This window comes from Moschus berezovskii, chromosome 23 (genome assembly GCF_049115385.1).
Source record: "Moschus berezovskii isolate FMDL1 chromosome 23, NW_MosBer_1.0, whole genome shotgun sequence".
NCBI lineage: Eukaryota > Metazoa > Chordata > Mammalia > Artiodactyla > Moschidae > Moschus > Moschus berezovskii.
This window is the reverse complement of record NC_142482.1, coordinates 15,721,486-15,747,837: the sequence shown is the minus strand read 5'-3', so window position 1 is coordinate 15,747,837 and position 26,352 is coordinate 15,721,486. Positions and strand designations below refer to the sequence as shown.

The 26,352-nt window shown below is 44.0% G+C and overlaps 1 protein-coding gene across 23 annotated transcripts in view; it reads right to left on the bottom strand.

Moving 5' to 3' along the window:
• Positions 1-277: 277 nt before the first annotated feature.
• DST (dystonin) overlaps positions 278-26,352 on the bottom strand; it is a 542,031-nt gene continuing 515,956 nt past the window's right edge. For 11 of the 23 annotated variants that reach the window (XM_088831326.1, XM_088831321.1, XM_055406663.2 and 8 more), the window contains 16 exons: positions 25,358-25,552; positions 24,751-24,879; positions 19,699-19,842; positions 18,839-19,027; positions 17,466-17,595; positions 15,517-15,680; positions 14,244-14,406; positions 12,609-12,763; positions 12,363-12,437; positions 11,403-11,420; positions 8,417-8,534; positions 7,199-7,270; positions 6,073-6,272; positions 5,237-5,347; positions 2,477-2,600; positions 278-1,274 (listed from right to left, as the gene is read on the bottom strand). In XM_088831326.1, the coding sequence (XP_088687452.1) occupies positions 1,012-1,274; positions 2,477-2,600; positions 5,237-5,347; positions 6,073-6,272; positions 7,199-7,270; positions 8,417-8,534; positions 11,403-11,420; positions 12,363-12,437; positions 12,609-12,763; positions 14,244-14,406; positions 15,517-15,680; positions 17,466-17,595; positions 18,839-19,027; positions 19,699-19,842; positions 24,751-24,879; positions 25,358-25,552 (2,250 nt within the window). In that variant the 3' untranslated portion in view covers positions 278-1,011. The remainder of the gene's footprint in view (positions 1,275-2,476; positions 2,601-5,236; positions 5,348-6,072; positions 6,273-7,198; positions 7,271-8,416; positions 8,535-11,402; positions 11,421-12,362; positions 12,438-12,608; positions 12,764-14,243; positions 14,407-15,516; positions 15,681-17,465; positions 17,596-18,838; positions 19,028-19,698; positions 19,843-24,750; positions 24,880-25,357; positions 25,553-26,352) is intronic. The other 12 variants (XM_088831327.1, XM_055406666.2, XM_055406676.2 and 9 more) reach the window with 4 other exon arrangements.

Sequence of the window (26,352 nt, the reverse complement as noted above, 5' to 3'; positions counted from 1 at the left end):
TTCACTTTAAAGAATCAGTTATTCCATATGTTCAAGTGAATGTTTTATTAAATGCATACTATAATATCTTTCTATAGTATGTGAGTATACATAATAAATTAAAAGGTATATATTTATTAAATATAGATATAATACCAGAACATGATTATTTCAGATGAGAAAATCAAAATAAACCCATTTTTAAGTCTCTTTTGGTCACTCCAAATGGATATTTGCTCATAAAAAAATACACGGATTTGTTTTTTTTCCCTGGGGAAAAAAATTAATTCCATAGCAATGTAGTTAAGGGACATATTTTATTTCATAGCTTTTCTGCAAGCAAACTTGCTTTGATACAAAATGAGTTCAATGGTACAGGTGCTACTGTCCACTCAAGCAAAAGAAAACCTCACATTTAGATGAATGCACTTATGATGATACTCTTACAGGATACTACGTCTCAGGTCCAGGTGGCCTCTGGCCTCGGGCGAAGCCACAGGCACAGAAGTGCACAAGAGTCACGGGATCTCAGAGCGTGGGACGGCACGGAGAGGAGCGTTCTGTGAGCGCCCTGTCAGGCAGGAGGGTAAGAGCCGTGGTGGGGGTGTCTGTCTCTCTGTCCCTCATCTTGCAGTTTACACTGACATCATCTCGGGGGGTGTCTTTTGGCTTTTCGGGGTTTCCAGAGAAGCAGGGACATGTCATGAGGTATCCTTCACGTGAGCTCCCAGTGAAGGGCTGGCTGTCGGGAGGCTGTGGACTTACCTTCAGGTACCGTGTGTGCTCTGTGTAGGAACCTCTGTGCCTGTCAAACTCTCTCTCCCGCCTCACAGAGGGTGTGAGTCCAACCCCAGACTATGTGACCCAAAATCATACAGAGGAAAGAAAAAGACAAATACACAGATAAGGCCATCTGCAGAATTTTTAAACTCACCTCTTGCAATATTTCACAATAATCTCTACATCATATGTTACATCTTTCAGACTTAAATAGTAAAGGCTTCAGGAAGGGCCGCGGCGGAACCAACTGCACTATCTCTTGGAGGACTTGTCCAATTTGCTGGCAGGTGATTTCCTCTGGGGCGTGGGGATTTTGGAAGGCTTGGCTCCAGGTGGCCGAGAACCTGCTCGGGGCGTAGGCCTGTGTGTTGGGGGGACAGTCTCTACGTCGGAGCACGCAGACTGGATCTCCGATATGTCGAAGTCCGAGGCGTCACTGCCGCGGCGGCTGCTGGCCCGGCTGCCGGCTTTGCTGCCGGCCCGGCTCCCGGGTCGGCTCGGCGTCCTCCTGGGATCTGAGGAGAGACAGGGCAGAGACAGGTCATCCGGCCTCCTGCGCCCCACTGCCACCGGTTCTCGAAGCTCAACACCACACTTAATCTCAGCCAGTCTGCTGGACACCCAGGAGGGGCTCAGGCAATACCTATGGGTTTTATGGCCTTGCTGAAACCCTTAAGTGGATGAAATATCCAACGAGCTGGATACACACATGAAGTGGAGCTTGGGAGCCATCCCACTCAAACAGGAATTCCGCTGACTGTACAGAGATGGAAGGATCAGACATACTGAACTGGAGACTGTGTTTTCCAAAGTGTGGCAGGTCTGCCCCAGGGATGCGTGCAGTGCAAACGCACAGCACGCACTTGGTGCAAGCTTTACCTTCAGATAAGGAATTCAGAGCAGAGCGGAACGGAAGACAAAAACTTTAAGTAAAAGTTTAAAGAAGCTTCAGCCTTGCTATAAAGAAAGCTGATCGCCAAAGAACTGCTGCTTTTGAACTGTGGTGTTGGAAAAGACTCTTGAGAGTCCTTTGAACCACAAGGAAATCCAACCAGTCCATCCTAAAGGAGATCAGTCCTGGGTGTTTATTGGAAGGACTGATGTTGAAGTTGAAACTCCAATACTTTGGCCACCTCATGCAAAGAACTGACTCATTGGGAAAACCCTGAAGCTGGGAAAGATTGAAGGCGGGAGGAGAAGGGGACGACAGAGGATGAGATGGTTGGATGGCATCACCGACTCAACTCCTGGGTAAACTCCAGGAGTTGCTGATGGACAGGGAGGCCTGGCGTGCTGTGGTCCATGGGGTCGCAAAGAGTCGGACACAACTGAGTGAACTGAAGTGAACTGAAGCTTGCTGTGCTCAGGACCCTGGGGTCAGAACCAGAGTGGTTGGGCTTTTCCAACCACCCGAAACAGAGCCCAGCACAATTATCGAGCAGCAGAGGAGGCCTGACCTTCTGGCCTGAAGGGGTAGATCCTGTTGCAGCTTTTCTTTGATTGCACAGTCACTCTCTCATCTTTCTTCGGTGCTTTCTGAAAGGGATTTTTTTGAGTCCCTTATTCCCCTGGCTCATTGATCCCCTACCTTAAACGGATGATTGGGACCACCTGTCATTTCAAAAGCGCGTAGCAGCATCGGTTCGTCTTCCCTGACTAGGAAGAAACAGGGCTCTCACCTTTAGCTCACATCAGGGAGGAAACACCCCAGACTCACCGGCAAACTGGGTCCGCACTCTGGCAGCTGCGGTGGTGATCAAGCCGCTGTCCTCCCCGGAGTGGAAGCCTTTCCCTGACAAGTATCCCGGAAGTCGGAGCTTGCTTCCCTGTATCGGCGTCCCCTGTGGTTAATCAGGGAAAAGACATTTCAGACACTGTGTTTGTCCCATGATCCTCCACCGACACCGCTTCGCAGGCTGTGGGAACCCTCCGCTGACACTCGGGAAGTGGAAGGGAGAGCCCATCGGTTAAACAAGGCGCTGGGTTCCCACCTACTAACTTCTTGTTCTCTCCCTGCATTCAGAGGGAACCCTCTAAAGAAGATGAGTCCATGCTGGAGAGAAGATATGAAAATAGAGATTACCCCAGGCAACAAACTGTGAGTATGTTAGTATCTCTCAGATAGTCAGTGAATATCACAGAGTTCAGAGTTCAGCCAAAAAGAGGATGGTGATTGCATGGTACAGAGAGATGATGATGAGGCTCTGAAAAATTGTGTTTGGATTATCTGCTGCTTGCAAGGCTTTTAGGGACCAAGACAGAAATAAACAGAACAGAAAGAAAATAAGAAATGCTTAGACAGCCATCATTAAAACAAACAAAATAGCCCCCAAAAGTGACATTTTATTAATCCGTAAGACGTCACTTTTATCTCTTGGCCCCATCACCTTCTATGGTCCTTACAAACAAGACACCTAGGCAACATTTTGGGATGATTGTCTTAAAATTCTTACAAGCATTCAAGCAATCACAGCTATGAAATTTTTATTATAAGTCTAAAATCACTGCACTTTTTCTTCATCACTACAACATTTTGAAAATTCTCCCAAAGTTAAAAAACCAAAAAACAAATCTCCTGAGAAGTGTAAGGATATCACATTCCTCGATGAGCTTACAGTCAGGGAGCTTTCTGGAGGAAATAAATCTATATAATTATATGTGCTTTTAAAAATTAATTTTCCTTTATCAAATACTTTTAAATGCTTAATAAAGCATATGTAAGACCTCCTGATACATCAGACTTGCAATTTGTTAATATTAGTGATATTCATAATTCATTTACATACTCTCTATACATTTAAGTATAGAATGTAAATAGAATTCATATACATAGATTACTTGAGTGTTCAAAATATTATCACTCATCTAACCACAATCAATCCTCACACTTCCCTAATCTCTTTTTCACAATCATTAAAGAGGAGGGCTTGAGGAGGGCAGTAACTTCCCCAAATGAACTCTGACAGCTCTGCTCCAGCTAAATCCCTAACTTAGAATCTCAGCAACCCAAGAGAGAGGACTCGCACGTGATGAAACATATTATGCGAGGTCACAGTTCCTTCCCACAGAACAGCAAAAGCACTCTCGTCAGGTGCCTTGATGCGTTTGATTTTATGGTCACAAAGCTACTCTGTCCTCTGAAAGATCCCTCCTCGGAAGGATACTGTTGTTTTGTCTCATGAGGCTACTTGAAATCATACCTAGTTTTCTATTACCTAAAGACTTTAATTTGGGGGGGTTTCCACTTTTTTAAAACTTGAACTAACAGAGTAGCACAGCCCTAAATATTTAAAACAAACGTCTCACATAAGGTTCCCTCCTCTGCTTTCAGTTCTGGCCATAACAGATCCATCAGAAGTGACACCTTGAGACAAGAATATGCGATACTAAGTCACATCGCTCCCTCGGGGGAAGGGAGAGGGACGAGGGGCTGGGGCTGAGGTCTGCTTTGTGCCCGATTCTACCTCCATCAGCAATTCCCATTCCCATAATTCTGGTATCAGGAGGGTGTTGATATTCCCTCTGCCTGCCTCTCACTATGGCTGTGAGCGTTAAATGATGTGTAAGAAAGAGTTGTGGAAAAGCATAAAAGGCTTTCGAGAGTACTAAGTTACTTGCCTCCAAGAGTCCTTGCCTTTAATATGAAATGCCTCCTTGGTTTCAGGAAGAGTTATGTAGAGATTCTCCCCCACCCAATTCTTGTGATTCTGGTCAAATACGTGCCTATGTTTATAATTTTACAGAGAAGTTTCTTTAAAAGAATATGGTTGGCTTCCAGTTGATACAGGAGTTAATCTTGGCAAATCTTGTATCACCTAAACATCTTATCCCCATAGAGCATTCCATGTAAAAAAGGGCACACTGACCAACAACCATTGGGGCCAATAAAGATGCACACCTTGTGAGAGAGAGAGAGAACTTTGTGCCCACCTGAGCCCCCAACCCCCTGCACTGATAACTAGAAGGCTTATGCCTCAACCACCCAGTGTTCCTGGACAGAAGCAAACGTACCAGACAGTCAGAAGGACCCTGCCCAGAGAGAACACTCGATCCACACTCTTTTCAGTGATTCTCTTGCAAACGACACTGCCTTTCACTCTCTCCTAAAAAGGACTACAGTACTTCTTGCTGAAATTATATCTAGAAGCAGAAGGCACCATCAGCTTGGAAAGAAACTGGACTCAGGTCTGGGTATAGTCTCCTGTACCTCACTCTCCCAGGGGAGAAACGCACAAGTGAGTATGAGCAAGAGAGCCCGCAGGGGTGGTGAGGTTAAGGAGCGACAAGCCGTCTGTGCTGCTGACCCCTTACTCTCACGTCTGCCTAGAAATGCTGGGCTGGGACTTATTACACAGAAGTCTTTAAAAAGACACAGTATTGTCCAGAGTGCAGTTATCAAGGGCAAGGTGCGGCAGGGCTAGCAGGTGATAGTCGGTTAAAGGTAGCTGTTAGGCTGGAATCTGGGGCCTTACGATACCTCTGGAGATGACACGGGAAAGTCAGGGCACTCAGCTGGTTTACAGGGAGTTGACACCTTGCTGTTTGTCAACCAGGGTTTACCATAATTGCGTGTTAAAGGATGGAGAATCTGTATGGAACAATGGCAAATCAAACATGAAGGACAGCAGATAAAAAGCAAAGCCATGGAAAGAGAGATTCACAGCCACTCATTTTGCAGTAAGAATGATCATCATTAAAAACAAATGGAAAGGTCTGATGGCAAATCATACACACCAAAAACATGAATGAAGCTTCAAAAAGAAAAACCAGTCTAAAAGGTATCAAAGTCTCCAAACAGATTGTCTCTATATGGGCCACAAGGCAAAGGCATACCAAAAAAAAATATATATATATACACACACACACACATATATATTTAATCCTGCATCTTCCATATTGTGATAAGGGACACATCTGGAGAAAGCTGGTCCTGCAAATTCTAGGAACCCCAAACACTGAAAAGCATACTCTAGCACAGAAGTCCCCAACCTTTTTTGGCACCAGGGACTGGTCTGGGGATGATTCAAGAGCATTACATGAATTGCATGCTGCTGCTGCTGCTGCTAAGTTGCTCCAGTCATGTCCGACTCTTAGCGGCCCCATGGACTGCAGCCCACCAGGCTCCTCCATCCATGGGCTTTTCCAGGCAAGAGTACTGGAGTGGGGTGCCACTGCCTTCTCCCACATGAACTGCATACTTTATTTCTATTTATTATTACAGCAGCTTCACTTCAGAACATCAGACGTTAGATCACAGAGGCTGCGACTGCTGCTCTAGACGGGGAGTGCAGAGGAGGAGAAAGTGAGTCCTACCTTGGGTGTGCTGCTGGCAGGGACCTGCGGGGCGGCGGCCTGGCCGGCCTGGCTGGACACAGACGTGGACCGGTTGGGCGAGGCTGCCCGGGACGAGGGCCTGGATCTCCGGCCCCGCGGCCGAAAGGCAGCCATGCCCTGAGTGGCTCCATCCGCCAAGATGAACTTCTCCCGCAGCTCCATGTTTGTCCTTCCTTTAGCTGGATGGTGGAACACGTGAGAAGGCACACACATGAGAGAGGAAGGGAGAAAAGAAAAAGCGGGGCTCAGTCGTGTGAGGGGAAACATCGCCACCAGGCACCACAGACCACGTGGAGGACTGCAAGAACACCTTTTTGCCATGCCAACTCCAACCCAGCATCACAAAAAGTCAAATGCATTCCTTTACAATGCATTCCTTTTGGATACAAGTTGGGGGAAGAAAAAATAAAAGTGTGTTTATTCTAACACTAGACACCAGCAAGAGGAACCACTATTAAAGAGAGAGTCAGCATGAAAATGACAAGCTCATGCTCAAACACTGCTAACCCACCCACTACTGATGCCTGCACGGTTTCCCTATGCCGTCCCCACCCCAAGGGGACCAGGGAGGCAGGGACTGTGGCTTTTGTAGGCACTACTCAGGTCAGGAGATTGAGACCAATATTTCACCAGCAGGATTAATTGAACAGTTATACAGAATGAGAGATGGGTTATTAATCATGATGACAACACATAAACTTTCGGGTTTTTCACTTTCAAGAAGGAGGCTGGTATTTCTATTTTATGCCTTAAAAACCTAGTTTTACAACATGCAAAGTGACCAACGCCAGACCCCAGGATCTGGGAGGTCATCCGTGATTCAACACTCAGACCAACACGTGTGCATGCGCAAGAGGCGCCGCCAGAGCCTCGCGTGTAGGGCGCTGGCCTGTGTTTGACCACGGACACAAGCCCTGCGTCTGCAACACCAGAAGGGTGCCCAACGTGGAGAGTTTCAATTTGGAAGCACCAGCTCAGCTGGATGTGAGTTAAGCCATACGTGATGGATGAAGCGCGTTATTTGAAAACAAACAACGAAAGCAAGAATGTCAAAGGAGGAAAGAGGAGAGGTCAGCGGGGAGAGGCAAAGAGAGGGGTCGCCAACCTATAGTAGGCTGAGTAGTAGTGATTGAAGAGTTTGATTCCGAGCGTAACATTTTACTCCCATGATGGTGAACTGGAAGAAATGACACAGGATACCAATCACATTCGAGAGCACTGTTAGCAGCAGCAGAAACACAGCACAGTGGTTGACCACGCCAAGGTTGCTCAGGTCGGGCCTTTACTGCACCGTTCAGAAGAGACGCACGCGCAGGGCAGGCTCGGGAGGAAGAACACACCCGGAAGACCGTGCCCCAGGCAAGCTGCCTTTCTCAGGCATCGCACAGAGCACTCTGCCTTCTCCCGTGTTCTTTAAGTGGAGCTGCACTACCTTAGGCTGCACTGTTTCCAAAACACAAAAGGGCGCCTTTGCTCTTATTTCTCTCCTTTAGGCATAATCACCCACATCACCCACGGTGGCCAGCAGGGAGATCCGCGGACTGGCTGCCTGAGCTCAGTCCCACCCGCCTGAGAGCTATGGTGCAGTGTGTGTGCATCTTCTCAGGGCGCTGATCTATAATTTCACAATTCAGAGTCAAATCAGGAGCTTATTATTTTACAGTTTTTTTCAATACTGCTTTCCCCACCTCCCCCTAATTTCAGAAAAACTTTTGCTTTCAAACTTCTCCTGTACAGTATCTTCAATCTTCATCACTCGATTTTCTTTCCTCTTACTTTGCCTTTCAGTGACAGAGGAAATCCTGTCCTTGGCTGGTAGAATTGCTCATTTTGAAAACTGCAGATGGGGGGTTGTCTCATACAGAAAAATACACTCTAGTGTTTCCCGTCTCCCAGTCTGCTAGCTATCCAGGAGAAGTGGAAAAAAAACAGAGAGAGAGGAACACAGTTTACATGACTGCCCCAAGTTCTTTGGGAACTTCAGGCTGACAGACCAATGTGAACATTCATCACATTGGGCTGGCCAAAAAGTTCGTTTGGGTTTTTCTGTAACGTCTTATGGGAAAACCCAAGTGAACTTTTTAGCCAACCCAATAATATATGACCAAAATGAGCCTCAGTAAGTTATTTTTAGCTAACTTTTAAAAAAATGTTTTATTTTATATACTGGAGTATAGTTTTACTTGATATACTGGAGCATAGCTGATTAACAACACTGTGATAGTTTCAGGGGTACACCCCAGTATGTTTTTGATGCTGGAAAATAACACAAGATGGACATACTTGCACGGGGTTACTGCCCTGACGGTAAGCATCTCCTTACCCCTGCAAGGGTCGTTTTTCACCAGGAACTCATCGAGCGCCATCCATCCACCTCCAACACGAACCATCACGGTGCTGCGCAGGATACGTACGAGCCGGAGTTGCTGGGAGTCTCCAAACTGGGAAGGGGAAGAAAGAAGACACTCTAATTGTCCAGAGTAAATCTCAACCAAGGCACGAAGTGCGATCTGCTATAAGCAACCAACTCTAACTTCTTGCTTAGTTCGCAGCGATTAGTAAAATCTGAGAGGGGTTTGTCATGATCTGCGTTAGACGGCTGCATGCTGATTTAGCCCAGAGGAAATAGGGTGAAAAAAGATGACGAAGGTTATCACGTGTAATCCGGAATCTTTCTTCTAAAAATGATTTTTCTCTCTTACGACAGAAACAACATTAGTAAGGAAGTAATTGAAAAATGTTTCTAGAGATTAAACACAGCCATGAAAATAAGCACTGATCCAGTCTCCTGGGGCTTCCAGGAGGTAACATGATCCTAAAGAAAATTTAATAAACTCTGATTCTTCTTCATGAAAACTTCCTCTTATACCTAAAGCTGTTGGAAATCTGTAGCAGAAATCTTCATAAACTCATCTGCTTTCTCTAAGCAGTTCTGACTTAGTGAAAGAGACAGTAAATGATCATGACTAATAAAAATTTCACAGTTAAATAAAATTTCTGCATCACTAATGATCTGGTAGGCTAATTTGTTAAAGGCTGGATTAACATGCCATTTTAGATTCCTGTCATATTTGGACAGACACTGACACATTAGGAATGATACAGCTTTCAAATCTAAAAGGCTTTCTTTAGAGCTGTTTGCATCAAAATTGCTGACACTGAGAAGCACTTGTCTTTTCCTGCTCTTTCAGTGGATCTCCGATCACTCAGATATGCTACAAATTCTTCAACTCTTGAATACACATCTAGACAGCAGGCAGTTTCTGATCAAAAGGTTTATTTACTATGAAAGCCCATGAGAAATGATATTATACCCTTAAATCATTTCTAACAAGCTCATGACCAACTTACAAAAACCACCAGACTGAATGTCATGGTCGCCAACCTGGCGGATACCACAGCAAAATGAACAGTCAAGTTGACATAAAGAGCTTCTTTTTAAGGCAGGGAACATACGATTGTGACTATTTGTCTGGGCTCATGAAAGATAAACTGAAAAACTTGGAGTGGAAACAATTTGTTGCTTTTCATAAATTTTAACGCTGAGTTTCAGGAAGAGAACACTGGAACAAAGCCAGCCATCGCAGACCCTGAAACTCAGACGGGTCCAGAAAGCACGTAAAATGCATCAGTGGGACTCAGACAGTCACATCAAGCCTTTTCACATCACTGTTTCTAAAATGGTGTTTAAACCTTGAGATTTCAACTCTCCGGTAATTGAACCTGCTCGTGAATTGTAAATTAAAATTTAAAAATCAAAATACATATTTAATTTGTTAGAAAAAATTTGGTGCCGCTAATAAGCAAAGGGAAAGGAGGGGATTCAAAGAAAATTACCCTTAAGGAACCAGATAATCACACCATACACTTTTGGTCCAAGATTACATTTAAAACAAGCTTTAAGGGTATAGATAAATATTTATAGCACATATAAACATATTTATTTTATAGGGATGATATTTCAATTTATTTCCATCATAATAAATATGAATAAGTTTAAATTTTGAGATGGTATTCTCTGACAAGTATCATTATCTAGAATTTCCCTGATTTTTTCAACAGCTAAATTGAAGGAAAAAATACATAATGTTGTTTGTATTTTCAGTGACTTAAACCTTTTGGGTCATTTCATCCTTTCCCAAAATAAAAGATGCTGTCAGAAACACTAACTTAGAAAATAACAAGAAAGGGAAAGTAACTTCTTACGCAAACTAATGGAAGGCTTCACAACATCTACTCAAAATGACTTAAAAATTTTATTTGAAAAAATAATTTGGTTGCAGTAAATGATACTTGGTAATTTGAAACTTAAGATCTAATCTGGCTCAGAAACTGAGGAGCAGAGTAATATCTATAGATATGGCCAGATATTCTGGAGGAGGGCATGTCAATCCACTCCAGTATTCTTGCCGGGAGAATCCCAGGGACAGAGAGCCTGGTGGGCTGTCGTCTACAAGGTGGCAGAGAGTCAGATACTACTGAAGCAACTGAGCGAACACAAATGGTCAGGCATTACAAACAGCATGACTGCTTTCAAAAGCACAGAGTTAAAAAAAACAAAACACCACAACTCTCCTTGTTTAAATCAAAATATGATTTCTCCTGTCTTAGTTCTAAAATTCTGATCTTGGTCAGTCTATTCTGACTTAAATCTGAGGTCAAAATGGCATAAAGTATGGCTAGGAGTTCATGCAAGTCACAAGAGAAACAGTTCCTTACAGGGATTCGAATCATTTAAGACCGTCAGAGCGACACTTTCTACTCAGGATGCAAAGCCCTAACTCAATGAACCCGGGCACACGGATGACGGCTACTCTGGAGAAAACCATCACTGAGGCCGAGTGCCATGCTGACCACGCTGAGCTGTCTTCCCAGGTCCCTGCCAGAGGCTGGCCCTATTCTCACTGCCCTACTCAGGGCAACCTCCTCCTCAATGGTCAAGCACCAACAAGACCGCGTGGAGACTGTGAATAGTCAAGTTTGTGCTGCGATGAGTAGTTGCATATGACAGGTGGGAACAGGATTATCAAAGATAGGATTGAAAACTGCACTGTAACATTGTGCCTAGCCAAACTACAACTGATTATCTGGTTTGCTTGAAGGTAATCTCATTTGAGACACAAAGCAAAAAGGAGTCCTGGATCAAGGACCCTTATAGCGTTGACAGAAACACCACGCCAACCAACAATGTAGTAGCTAGGGGGACAGCATGGGAAAGATTGGCCAGGGCAAGCTTTAATGACTATGAATTAAAGTTAAAAAAAAAAAAAAACATTGGGAATTTGAGAATACATTCCACTGGTTTATACCTGATTTCCCAGGAAGAACTGATAAAAAAAAATGAAAAATGGAAGAAAGACACAATTAGTTCAATAGGAAACTTTTCATATGACTCCAGAAAACAAACACACACACTCTCTCTCTCTCACACTTTGGGATTCTGGATACGGTATCTAGTTTAGAGATTTGCAGGTACCCATTTTTCCCAACTTCAAACCAAATAATCAGAAAACTTTCTACACAAGTTTTTTGGAAAGTCTTTGGGTTTCAAATTTAAGGTAAAAATTCAAACGTATACTGGGTTGGCTAAAAAGTTCACTTGGGTTTTTCCGTGCCATCGTGTGGAAAAATGTGAACAAACTTTATGGTTTTCAGTGCAGAAATACAAAAACAAAATGAATACTGCTTCATTTATAAGCAACAGACTACAGGAGGGAAACCCAGCACATTTCCTGTCTAGCTACTGCAAATAAGAGAGGCTCCAAAATGACAAAGAAAGTGGGACTAAGTCACAAGTGCTTTCAAGTAATTGTTTTGAAAGACGGTGAAGTGAATTATTGAGATTTAAATTTAAAAAAAAATTCTGCATCAGAGGACAACACTGCCTCTTTCTCACGTTTATAAAAACGAGTCAACATTTTAACTTCACTTCCTAGTTTGGAATAGTTTTTTAACTAAAAGTATGACAACTTACCTTGAATCATAATAAAATAAATTATAAAGTAATATGAACCAATCTAAATATACAAGATGTGTTTTCCTCTGAATATTTTTCTCCTTGAATGGACATCCTGTACATGTCAAAGATATGTCCTAATATACAAGAAGCCATCTTTATATCATTTAAAGTTACAGAAGCTGGAATTTCACGTATCAGTAGCCTTTGATAGATGGTAAAAATAAGTCATTAGCACTCCTGGGAAGCAATGCAGATCACATTTTTAATTCTCATCCTTTAAGCGGACCTCAAAGCTATTTTGGAAACTTACCCTGTATTTGTTGTCTCCAATCTGCTCAACCTGGAATCGTTTTGCACATTTGCACTTAGCTACCTGCCTTGTCACCTGCCAAAAGCAATGATAAAACAGTCACTCTAATGTTAATATCACATCGTGGCACCCTTAAAACCTTTATGCAACAACTAAACGTGGAAATAAAGCAGCAGCATCAATTGTGCAGGGTATCTGGGCAGAACATGAGGTGACTGCTGCACGCAGCATCAAGGTAAGCAGTACCTCATCTTCGATTTTGTCAGCGTCAGTGATGGGTTTGTATGCATCCTTATTCGGGTGAAGGGCAGCTACAAATTCATAGTAGTCGATGTATCCGTCTCCATCTCTGTCGAAGATGTCTGCAACCGCACTCATCTCCAGGCGGCTGGTAGGGAACTCTTAACAGTTTCAAAACAATAGTAAGTAGCGTTACTGACGGATGACTGACAAATGAAACTGCACGCTATTTAAGATGCAACCATAATAATGTGATATATGCACACTGTGGAGGGATTCCGCTCACCTAGTTAACACATCCATCACCTAACATATTTATCTTTTGCACTTTTTTTTTGGTAAGTTTTACTCTTTCAGCAAATTCTAATCTATACATGTTACATAGTCACCATGTTATATATTTATATATATGCTATATATATGTATATAAGAATATATGTTATACATATATAACCGTATTATACATACATATATATATATATATATAACTATAGTCATACATTAGATCTTCAGGCCTCATTAACTTTATATCTGGGAACTTGTACTCTCCCACCAGCCTCTGCCCCACCTCCAGCCAAACACCTTCCTGCCCTGTTTCTGTGAGTTTGACTTTTTGTTTAGATTCCATATACAAGTAATAATTAAGATATTCTCAGTACACTGTACTCCCAAAGAAAGTTGATAACCTTCCATTTATAATAAAATTTTACCAAAAAGATTTGTGTGGGTTTTTTTTGTTTTTGCCTCCTCGTGTGGGTCGTTTGGAGGATCTTAGTTCCCTGACCAGGAATTGAATCCATGATCCCTGCAGTGTTAAGTGCAGAGTTTTAGCCAATGAACCACCAGGGAAGTCCCCCACAGATTTAAATCTTAAAAAAAAAGTAAGTAGTATTAACTTGTTAATTCTGCCTTGAGACAATCTTGTTTGTACATCTGAATTGTAGTGTGGCCAGTTAAATGATCAGCATGATCAAATATAATAAAATCTTTAAAAAGAGAAAAACCTGATTTATATAACAAATGCACAATCACTATATATGTGGCCTAAATTTACCCTTTACTATTCGAATCTTATGAAGTGGCCATTTTTCTAGGATAAAAACTATTTAAGATTAGCAAATTTCATATGGTTCAAGCACCACTTACGGAATAATTTATGTGAAATTTACTTTGAGAATGGTTTCTGGTAACCTCTGCCAGAGAAATCACAAACACAGGATCAAACTAACCTATCACCAAGAAGGGGCATGTACTTTGAGAATTTTTACAGCCTTGTAATTTCCTAGTGATGACAATATTAGATTAGAATGTGAACTACAACAAACAAGAGGGACCGCCTTGCACTTACTGACTGCCCATTTTACGCCAGGCAACACCACCTAAGAATCCAGAACTCCCGAGCTGATCACCCACCGCCAGTGTATCTGTGGTGACACGATCAGTACGTGTGCCTGCCTCCAAAGCCATACAGTTTAACCAACAACAGTTTTTTGGTTTTTTGAGGGCAATGACTTCAAAGCCAAATTTAAAGGTGATGCTAATTACTAATAAGTAACACAAGATTCCTGGCTCCAAAACTTAAACTGTGCTCATTTTCTTAAAAAAACTACATTCATTCTGGCCTCCTCACGTGGGACTTACTTGAGGAAAGGATTCCGTCAATAAACTCTTGTCGGGTTATTTTCCCATCCTGATCTTTATCGATCCTCCTGAAAAAGTCCATCACTCGAGATTTCTTGTGGTTCATCCAGCGCATGTACTTTTTGCGCCAGACATCAAAGTCAAAGTTGGCAAATTCTCTAAGCTGAAAAGGGCAAGAGGCATTTTGCTGAGTGACTACTGTGCTCAAATTACATCTTATACAACATAAGTGTGATTCCTAACGATCCTCTAGACAACAAAAATTTTATCTTATATGATATGAACATTATTTTTAATGGTCTAGAAAAAAATATTATATCTTATATAATATGAATTACCATTATTTTTAATGATCCTCTAAAGTCAAGGGTCCCCAATCTCGGGGATCTACTGCGTGATGATCCAAGGTGGAGCTTATGCAATAATTACAGAAATCGAGTGTACAATAAATGTGACGTGCTTGAATCATTCTGAAACCACCCCCACCCCAGTCTGTGGAAACACTCTCTTCCACGAAATTGATCCCTGGTGCCAAAAAGGTTGGGGACTGCTGCTCTAGATAACAAGAATTCTATCTTATACAATATGATTAACGCTATTTTTGATGATCATCTAGACAATGCACACACATCGTTCTTTCCGAGAGACATCATCTTGCAAAGGGGGCCTCAATGCTTATCCTGTAAAGTTTATTTCATTACTGCCACTGCTCTGTTCTTTACTTAGCAGAAGAAACAAAACTCAAAATGTCAAACGGAAATTTTTTGGTAACAGTGAAGTCACACAGTTCTGTGCCCCTGGGGAGCAGGCCCAGCTCAGCATGACCCATTTAACCCCTTGAGCTCTCCGCCACCAGGCGCTTTCAACTCCCACCTTTGAAACATTCACCAATTCCAGAATCTGAAACTCTAAGAGTCTCAGATCAGCGTATGTATAATTAAAAGATCTGCATTATAAATGATTACAGTTGCTAGATGATGCCATCAGCAAATGTGTCAAACCAGACCTTTTCCTAAGGCGGCGGCTTCTGATTATGTTACAATGTTTGTTTTTGACTTTGATCCCTTAAATCCAAAGCCCATCTATCAGGGCTTTTTCTCCATAAAATCATTCATACTTGTGGCATTAATCTTAGAAATATTAATAAAATATGCACTCTGACATCAATAGTTTATCTATTACCAGAAATGTTGAAAAAAAAATCAAGATTTTGGCACTGCGTTCTGGTGAAGGAGGGCAAATGACGATCCAGAGCCGAACACGAGCCTCCTACCTCCTCTAGTCTGTCCAAGGCGTCGTTAAGCTTCCTCCTCCTTTCTAAGGCAAGAAGCCAGACTTGCTGCCACTTGCTCACCAGTAAGTTGACCCTGGGATTTTTGGTTTCAATTTGCGTCTGTGATCCAGAGGGATAGAAGCTTGGGGCTGGGAGGCGTTTACCTGTTAAAACACAACTTGATTAGGATGGCAAAGTCTCCAGGGGTTTGGAAGGCGTTAAGGTCTGACCTCTCCTGCTCCTCATTCAGATTGAATCAAGTCCACTACTGATGGTGACGAGTAGAAACTCTGATTGAGGTGAAGCACGGTATCAGGATCCAAATGCATTTTACTTAACAGGGATCACATACTGTTCAGAGAGAAAGGCATTTTAACGTATCTTGACAGGAACCCTGGAGTACTAGAATGCTCTCTCAATACACTGACACTTCAAACAGCTTTCAACCTAAATTCTGTGCCACTTGAGTTCCAAAGAAGCACCCTGCCATCTTCCTCTTTGCTACTTAGTCAGGGCACTGCTGTCTGTGAATTGGTTCCAGAAGCCCAGCTGTGACTAAGAGGCTGAGGCCCCAAGCATGGCAGGTGCGGGCAGGCGGTACTGGGGGCGCCGGAGTCAGTGAGACCCCCGACAGCCCTAACCTGACCACCCAGTGTGAGGCAGCCGGCCTTCCTCCAGGCCCGTTTCCCGCTGAGGCTGAGCCCCCAAACACTGGCTCACGTCCCAACTTACCATACTCCTCAAGCTTCCTCCCTCTTTCTATCACTTACAGCCTTCTACAGTGTCACAGAGCTTCCTCATCTAACTAAATGTGATCCAGAAAAACACATCACTGGCCTCAGCTCACATAGGAAGGTAGTGTCTGACCTGAGATTTGCCTAGATTTCCTAACCCCCACAGGGCTGTACAGAGATATCAACAGCTAATATTTAATGAGAATTTAACAACAGTCCAGGAAACACTTCACACATAGCAGTTAAATTAAATCCTCACCACAGTCCATGTAGGTTATAATCCTCCCGTTTTACAGGTGAGAAAACTGAAGTTCAGAAAGGGTTTAGATAACACATCCAAGGTTGCATGATCCAGCTCGTGGAGGGGAGGTGTGCGGCACAGGACAGCCAAGCACTCTGCGTGCAGAATCTGTAACCACTTTCTTACCATGGCAGACCCAAAACCATTTTTTTTCCCCACTAAGACACCATTCAGAAAATCACAAATTGGTATAAATTGTGCGTCTTCTAAATCTTATCCAACCTATTATTGAATTTAATGTCATTGTGTTGGGTCAAGACAGGCTGGGAAGTCAGTAAATAGAGCCTGAAGTCATAGGACCATGAGCAAAATCAATCAGATTACTGGTTACTAGTGAGCAGTTAGGTCACGGCCATTCCTATTCCATTCCACTTGAAGGTTATTTACATACTAGAAGCAGAAGGAGTCATGTCAAAGGAGGTGATGATTTCTGTTCTTGTTGCAAATCTTTCTAATTTCTTCTGGCTAATCTTAAAGATACATTTCAAGCAAATAAGGTTACATATGGAAACCTGGATTTACCTTTATTTTTAAATAAGTTGCTATAACACGTAGCCCATGTTTTCTTTCAAGAAAACTTCTTGTTATTGAGAGCTCATGTAGAACCACCTACGCCTCCAAAATGTCAAAGTGAGAGGAAAGTGGAGTCGCTCAGTCGTGTCTGACTCTTTGCGACCCTGTGGACTGTAACCTACCAGGCTCCTCCGTCCATCGGATTTTCCAGGCAAGGGTACTGGAGTGGGGTGCCATTTCCTTCTCCAGGAGATGTTCCCAACCCAGGTCTCCTGCATTGTAGGCAGATGTTTTACCGTCTGAGCCACCAGAGAAGTCCCAATGTCAAACCATAACTCAAAATAAAAGGAAGTTAACTTTCTTGTATAACCATCCTCGTTTTAAAGAAACGGCCCGCTTACGTCCTGCTCGCCCCTTATCCAAGACCGGGATGTGGGACTGCAAGGAGGAAGGGTCTGCTGCCCTCCTCTTGTAGGTCTTGGTGACTTTGTCCACGTCAGGCTGCTTTCGGGTCATTTCCTCCATGAAGGTCTGAAAGAGAGCGGTGACACCAAATAAATACAAACTCATCAGTGAACGCTATCTTTAGAAATGAATTAAAAAGAGAAAATAAAAAGACCACACTACGATTTCTGGAAAAAGAACAAAATAACATGTTTTATCTAGGGGAAAAAAATCTAACCACCGTTAATACAGCAATTACTTACTTCTAAAGACTACAAAGTGTTATAGGTAGTAAGTACAGTGTTTCAAAAGCAATTTGTTCTCATTTGAAGACCACCCTGGGAGCAGCTGCGTGAAGAACACACCTGTCTGTGACCAGCCAGGACCAAGCGTCCAGGCTCTCCCTGAAGAATCTCAAAGTGAGTATCTGTTTGCTCAGCAATGAGTCAGCTGGGCTGTCGAGGGACACATCTCACCTACGTATCTGAAATGTTTAAGATGTCTTTGATATACAGTGACAGAGAGCATTTACATTAAATGTGGAAACATCTCAAATATCCCTATTAATAAATGGGCTCTACCAGTGAGGGCCCTCCGGGCTCAAGTTTATATTAAAAGGTCTGACTATCCTGCCATTTGTCTCATCTCCTTGGGCTTATGATCATGATCGACCATGTGTCTCTGTATACGAAATCGGTGGCAAAGGCAGAGCCTGGTAAAAATGATGGGACAAGGAGGAAGCAGACAAAAGTGAGGAAAGTGAAGAAGCATGTTTGCAGAATGTCCATCACCCTGGAGAACACGGATCACTTTAACGCTGCAGGGCCGCACAGGCAGTGAAATCTTACTCTTCTATTAAAATACGACCGCACTGTTAATGGCTTAGCCAAGTAATCTGACACTCAGTGATCTTCATAAATGCACATTAAAGAAATGAATGAGCAAACAGTAGGTAAGTGTGATGCCCATCATTTCCGAACCTGAAACTTTTTTGAGTGAGACCATATGTTCCCACTGAGATGAGATGTGTCTGAAGGACTGGCGGGCTTCTTGTGAGATGCTGAGAGCAGACAGTAGAAGATGCAAATGTGGCCCAGCGAACAGAGAGATGAGGCGGCTACGGGGGTGCAGGAGGGGAGGGGTGGACCTGGGGATAAAACGCAGGGAGAGCTGCCTGCCAAGGGAGCGTCCAAAAAGGGCAGGAGACCCCAGAAAAGCGAGAGAAGCTCCAGGGCCGGGGTGGAGTCAGACACGGCAGGGAGGGGCAGAGGAAGTGGAATGGGCAGCACAGCCTTCTCCCGAGAAGGGGGGCTGGGGTGACACGTGTTACCTGGTGCTCCGCGATGAGGGCTTTCACCTCTTCTATCTCCTGGGGGATGACCTCCTTGTCCCTGTCACTCAGCGTGGTTTCGGCCCACTGCAGCCAGGCCAGCAGGGCTTCCAGCAGCTCCTGCTTTGCGATGAGCCCGGCCAGGGCGCTGGCCAATCTCTGCTGGTGCTGCTTCGCCCAGGCCAGCACCTGATGGACAAACAGACCTTGCTCCCACTCCCTTCCATCTTAGGGCGTGATTTCACACAAAATTGAAACGTGTATCAGGATCACCCTGGGCTAGACCCGTAACTCTTCCAGTCTTTCAAGATTCCATCAGTGGTCCTGAGGCCAAGCTGGTGGAGGATACGGGAACCCTTTACAACACTGGTCACCCTCAGAAGGGAAGATGGCCATCAATCACCCAGGCTTCCCTTCGCCTTCCAGTTTAAGTTCAAACTGGCATCCCCTGAAGGATCATGCATGCTAACTCCACGGAGCGCAGGGTGGAAAAGAAAAATAGCTAAGATCTTAAATACAAAAGGAATTCACTTGTGTGTGCAATTCTTTCTATAAGCATAGATGGCTCTGAAAAACCTATTCGGTAGATATGAAGTGAAATTGGACAGAAAGTTCTACAGTGAACCAAGTATTTGCCTTTTCGTGTTTCAGGAACACAGCTGCAGAACACCTATAACTTCCTCAAGAAAAGTGGGTGGCAGAGACAGGTAATACCCAGAGGAATGGCCTCACAAAGGATGCAGGCCTCCAGGTTCCCACAGCCTTAAAGGCATCATCAATTGCCCAAGTGTGCACAGCCCCTTGCCCTGACTCTCACAGCTCCTGCTGCCCTACGCACGGCCTGCGGCGCACGCACTCACCTCCTCGAATCTGGCCCGGATGATGGTTATCCAGTGCTTAATGGTGGTGATGGAGTCGGGGTGGCAGATGGCCAGGATGGCGTCCCCCATGCTGGTGGCTTTGTTGAGGGCGGTGCGCTTCTCCTCCAGTCTCTTCATGAACTCCTGAGGCAGAAACAAAGGCGTGCAGGCTGAAACCAAAATTTAGGCAGTGCCCACTGGACTCTCAGAGCTAAACCAGCAAGCAAGAACTTAAATCGATTTATTCACAGCTGGAAATCGTTCAGCGATGAGGAACTGAGTGACGGAAGGAACAGAAATCGGAAAAAGCTCTCAGAATCCAACTGCAGGGCACTGTCTCATGCTTTACAAACACATCATACAAAAAACACGCTCCTGAGTTTGAATGTATTACAATTACTATATTCACAGAGAGGAGAACTGGGACAGGGCCTAAACCAGAGACAGAAAAAATACGGACTGAAAAAAAAATGTTCTAGCAAATAAGACAAGGAGGTTAGTGTTTAAAGCAGCATTCCCTGTGCCAGGAATGACAGGAATGCGTATCCAAAAAGTGCCAAGGAAGAGAGCAGGCTGGCCAGGAACTGGGAAGGTCTGGGGTGCAGGAGAGAAGCCCCAGCATCCAGGCGGGAAGCAAGCCCAAGAGGCTGGAGCAAGCAGTCTGACAGGGCTGGCCTCTGGGAGAAAGCACCCATCTCAAAGTCTGGTAAAGAGAGCCATCCTCAGCTTCGGCAGGATGCACAAACCTCAACAGGTCTGGAAGCAGTCAAACCAACCTGCTTAGAAGTATCTCACATGCTTTACTTTCGGCCATCAGAACTGTACCCATAGATTCATGGGGCTAAAAGATGAGAATCTTGGCCCTAAAAAATGTGACATGCCTCCCAAACCCTGCACTGAATTTCAAACACCCACTGACCCGTCTAATCTATCTGGACCCCACACCAAGAATGATTCCTGCCCTGACAAGAGTGGGAGGGGATGGACGGCACCAGTGTTACCCACAGCCAGCAACCAGGGGGTCATCTCAATGACGGGCACGCATGTCTAGTGACCTTTCCTTTCGAACCTCCGGAGTGACTGTCTGATGCCTCCTATGCTGGAATTTTGCTCTGATAAAACAATGCACTTACATGCACAGCTACTAGATGTTAAGATGCACAAGATCAAGAGAGTGTCTTACTCAATTCTGTGTCTCTGTGGCTGAAAAAATGCTGGGGGAGTCAAGGTTCAGTCACCCCGCTCACATGACCTACTGTAACTTTTGGTTTACACTGGGGTGCAGTTGATTTACAGTGCTGTGCTGGATTCAGGTGCACAGCACCATGACTCAGCGATGTATATACACGTATCCGTTCTTCACACTGTTTTCCCGGTAAAGCTTGCTACAGAGTACCGAGCGCAGTTCCCTGGACTGTGGGTCCTTGCTGAGTACCTCCTTTATATACAGGAGTGTGCACGTTACCCCGAGACTCCTAATGTATCCTTCCACCTGCCCTTTCCCTTGGTAACCATAAACAAATGAACTTATTTACAAAACAGAAACAGACTCACAGACTTTAATGACCCACTTTTCAAATATCAGGACCTACTTTAAAAATATTTTAATTTTCACTTAAAGGTGAAAGAAAACAAACTTTGTTGGGAAGAGAAAAAACCAGAGGATAAGAGCAGCTGTGCCTTTCCAGAGGGGAGCTGACCCTAACTACTCCCACACTGCAAACTGGGCCCCATGGAATGGTGTGGACCAGGTGCCAGCCAACACAGCGTCCCGGGCTCCTCCAGGCCTGTCTGAGCACTGCTTAGTGGCTTGTGGTTACGTGGGAAACCTTGCCAATTTAGAAACTGGATTCTTTCGAGAGGGATCTAGTCTAAGAAATTAAGTATTCTGTTTGCCTTCTATTGGTGAAAGTGGAAGGGAAACAAAGGAAATGGAAAAGAAAGGACAATGTTACTGTAAAATATTATTACAATTATAACACTGCATATAATTGTATGCTAATTTAAAAATATTTAAAAGGAATCTGTTGTTAAAACCACTATCGCAGCCTGGCTGCCTGCCTGCCTCCCGTGTTTCTGAGGGCTTCCTGGCCCCGCTCTGAAGGTGGTGAGACCACAAGCGGCGGCGTTCTGCAAGGCGGTTATGCACCCGGGGCTTCAGGAGACACTCTGACACCCAAACCCCAGCACGTCAGCGGAGCCCAACGCAGCTGACGGTCAGCACACGGTAACACAAAGCAGATTTTCAAAATACTGAACTGAGTCAAAAAATTATAGCAAATGTGATGCCATTTTCCCACTTATACAGTCTAGCCTGAACTTGAAAAAGTGCATGAGCATTTCATTCCTCCAGATAAGGTTATACAAACTCACATCCCTTTTATGAATAACAAGGTAATATTTCATTGCTGCAGGGTAGGCAAACCATCACTGAGAGAGCATTGTGATTAAAACAAAAAGTCACCATACATGTCATCTACACTACACTGGAATCAATGATGTGTTTCCAACACAAGGCTACTCAATGGTATTAAAAAGATCCTTTACAATGCTGACATTACTACTACCAATACACTGAAACAGGCAACAGGCACATGAAGAGATGCCCAACATCATTAATCATGAGAGAAATGCAGATCAAAACTACAATGCGGTACCACCTCACACTGGTTAGAATGGCCATCATTAAAAAGTCTACAAATGACAAATGCTGGAGAGGGTGTGGGGAAAAGGCAACCTTCCCACACTATTGGTGGGAATCTAAGTTGGCAGCCACTACGGTGAATAGTATGGAAGTTCTTCAGAAACTAAAAATAGTTACCATATGATCCAGCAATCATACTTCTGGGAATATATCCAGACAAAACTCTAATTCAAAAAGATCCACACACCCCTGTGTTCACAGCAGCATATTCACAATAGCCAAGACAAGGAAATCACCTAGATGTCCACCAACAGATGGACGAACAAAGAGGATGTGGTACATATATTTAATGGAACATCACTCAGCCAGAGAAAGAATGAGATCATGCCCTCTGCAGGGACATGGACGGACCTAGAGATGATCATACTAAGTCAAGTCAGAGAAAGACAAATATCATATGATACCACTTACATGTGGAACCTCAGCTATGACACAAAGAACTTATTTATGAAACAGAAACAAACTCACAGACACAGAACAGACTTGCGGGTACCAACAGGGAGGGGGCTGGGTGAGGGATGGAGTGGGAAGTTGAGGTCAGCAGAGGTAAGCTTTTATATACAGGACGAAAAACAGCAAGGTCCTATTGTGTAGTACAGGGAATTATATTCAGTACCCTGGGATGACCCATAATGCAAAAGAATATAAAAAAGACTGTATGTATGTGTGTGCGTGTATATATATATATATGTAAATTATACAATGTACATATTTATATATAAAATTAATACAACACTGTAAATCAATTACACTTCAATTAAAAAATAGAAAAAACCCTCAAGATATTTAATTTTAAGACAATGAACACTATATGCCAGGGGGCAAAATAAAACAGTTAGCACTGCAAATTCCTGATTTTTAGAGTCAAAGGTTAAAAAATAATCTGTTGAAGAGCTCTCTGGACCACTTTCATAACGGTTTTGCGAGTCCTATGTATTATCACAGGAAAAATCTGGACCTGAAAACTCTGGTCAGAATTTTATTTGGTTAATTATTTAACAGTATGTCTACTTACATAAACCATTTTAATCTATAATTTGCAATATAAGTTACTCTGCAAAAGAATTTAAAGTAGCTCTTGATTAAGAACAATTGCAGAGGCTTAAAAATAAAATTCCAAGATCAGTTAGTATACCTGATTTACAATGTTGTGCTAACTTCTGCTGTACAGCAAAGTGACTCAGCTACACAGATATATATTTCTATATTCTTTTCCATTATGGATTACCCCAGGATATTGAATATACTTACTTCCCTGTACTGTACAACAGGACCCTGTGGTTCATCCATCCTATAAATGTGCAGCCCACCCCTCCCCAGCTCCCCCTTTTGCACGGAAACCACAAGCCTATTCTCTATGTCCACGAGACGGCTTCGTAGATAAGTTCATTTGTGTCGTTTCCGACTCCACACACAAGTGGTAGCATACGATATCTGTCTTTCTCTGACTTCATTTACTGCGGCCCTTCCTAGGTCCACCCATGTTCCTGCGTAACGGTATCGTTTCCTTCTTTATGGCTGAGGAACATCCTACTGTGTATGTATTTGCTGCTTCTGCTGCTGCTAAGTCACTTCAGTCGTGTCCGACTCTGTGTGACCCCATGATGGAAGCCCACCAGGCTCCCCCGTCCCTGGGATTCTCCAGGCAAGAACACTGGAGTGGATTGCCATTTCCTTTTCCAATGTGTGAAAGTGAAGTCGCTCAGTCGTGTCTGACCCTTAGCGACCCCACGGACTGCAGCCTACCAGGCTCCTCCGTCCATAGGATTTTCTAGGCAAGAGTACTGGAGTGGCTTGCCATTGCCTTCTCCGGTGTACGTATTTATGTGCCACATAAATGGTGTCTTTATTCACCCGTCTGTCAGTGGACATTCAGGTTGCTTCCATGTCTTGGCTATTGTGGACAGTGCTGCTATGAACATAGGGGTGCATGTGTCTTTTTGAGTTAGTTTTATCTGGATACGTGCCCCGGAGGAGGGTTCCTGGATCATATGGTGGCTCTGTGTTCAGTTTTATGAGGTACCTCCACACTGTTCTCCATAGTGGCTGCACCAACTCACATTCCCATCAACGGTGTAGGAGGGTCCCCTCTGAGTAACTAGTCTTAAAAGAGCCACCTTCTATGAAGAAGGCATAATAAGACAGCCACACATCCATGTGGGTAGGTGCATGTGGACATACCTATGTAAGGATGGAAGATACAGGTAAATTCTAAAAACGTACCAGATCTTACACTGCTTCTCAGAAAGGAAGATACTCACGCAGCTGGTATTCGCAATCATGAATTCATTTTCTCTATTTTGCTTGGCTTTCTCACTTATTTTTTACTGAGCATTCATGTAACTCACTTTATGCTGGTCAATGAGAGTCCGGAGAGCGTCCTCATCGTCTGGGAGAACACCGTGGAAACGCAGCGTCTGCTCAGCTTCCGCCAGCCACTCCAGGAGGGCGTGGACCACCGAGTGAAACTCCTCCGCCTAAGGGTGCCATGTGCCCGAAAGAGAGCCCCAAATACGCTCGTTAGTAGAGTCAAGTCTTCCTCTCCAGGAAAAAAAGAACAAGTCTTACATTTAAAGTGATTCATTATATCCATGATTCCCAGGAAAAAGAGAAAGACTCATGGTGCTGCATTTTACAAATGCAGGAAAACCTGGTGGAAATGCCTTCAGGAAGAACAGTTCACCATTTTAACCATCTGATTTGCAGGGAATGGCAGCCCATCTTAATGTTTTTGCTGAAAAAAGGCTCCACCAGCAGTTTTATGGGAAGATTAGGAAACCTCACTCTGTGAGTCACTGAAATTCTTTAGAGAGGAGATGGTAGGTGGGAGAAGGTATGGGAGGATGCTCTAAGAACTTCCTCCCTTGAGTATCCCCCAGCTGAGACAAGGGGGCTTGTGTGCTCCTTAGCGCAGAGCCTGTCGGCACCACTGGCGATGTGAGCGCAGGACTTTACCTGGCGCAGGGCAGCCTCGAGGCGGCTCTGCTTGGAGATGGACAGGGCGCACACGGTCTCCCAGCGTGTACTCAGCTCCTGCACTTGGACCCTGACCCAGGAGGAGTCGTCCTGGCTGCCCTCTATGAGCTCCCGGGCCGAGCGTTTCAGCGCCTGCACACTGCTGGTCCTCTTCCCCAGCTCCTTCTGGAAGACCTGGGACCAAGTTTGTTAAAATGAACTTTCACTTGCCAAGCCCAAAGAGTAATACGTACTACATGAAACAGGCGTGTGCACCTAACAGCATGCACGGCTCTCCAACACCTACGGTTTAATGACTTGGGTTTTCTGCAGAAGTTCAGAAAATAAGACAAGTCACACCACTCCTGTCAAGTACGGGCTTACATCAGTTTGATCAACCTTGTAATGCCTTCCTGAGTAAATGTTCCTTCTTAAATGATATGTTGGGACTTCAAACGCGCCTCAGAGACTGACTCAAGGACAAGGGCAGGGAGCCCCGCAGGGGCTGGCACACGGCCTTTTTTCCCTCTAACAGTCCTCTGTGGTATCTTTCACAGCATCCTGGGCACTAACTCGTAAGGACAGATTTTAGAAGCTCGACTCCTTATCTGTCACCTTGAAGAAAAAGCCTTTTATTCTTCTTTCTTGCCCAGTTCTGGTGAACTCTGATTTGCCAGGGGTTAAAATGACTTCTTTGGCCACAGAATGAACCCCTAAGAATCTGTCTGCAACCAGATCTTTCAAATAACCAACTTCCTCTATAAACTAAAATCAACTTATTTTTCTAAAAAGTCATCACAAACGAACACTACCAAGCACATTTTACCCTTGTGACTCGATCCACGAGTTTCTAGTCTGATACTTGGATCATTCACAAAAGTGAGTCCGTCGCAAAAACAGTGTGATGAGTTCTTTGCTGACTTCACACTGACAGTGTTAAATGAGGCGTAGCCGTAGATAAACACACACACACACACAGATCCAAGGTACAGGCT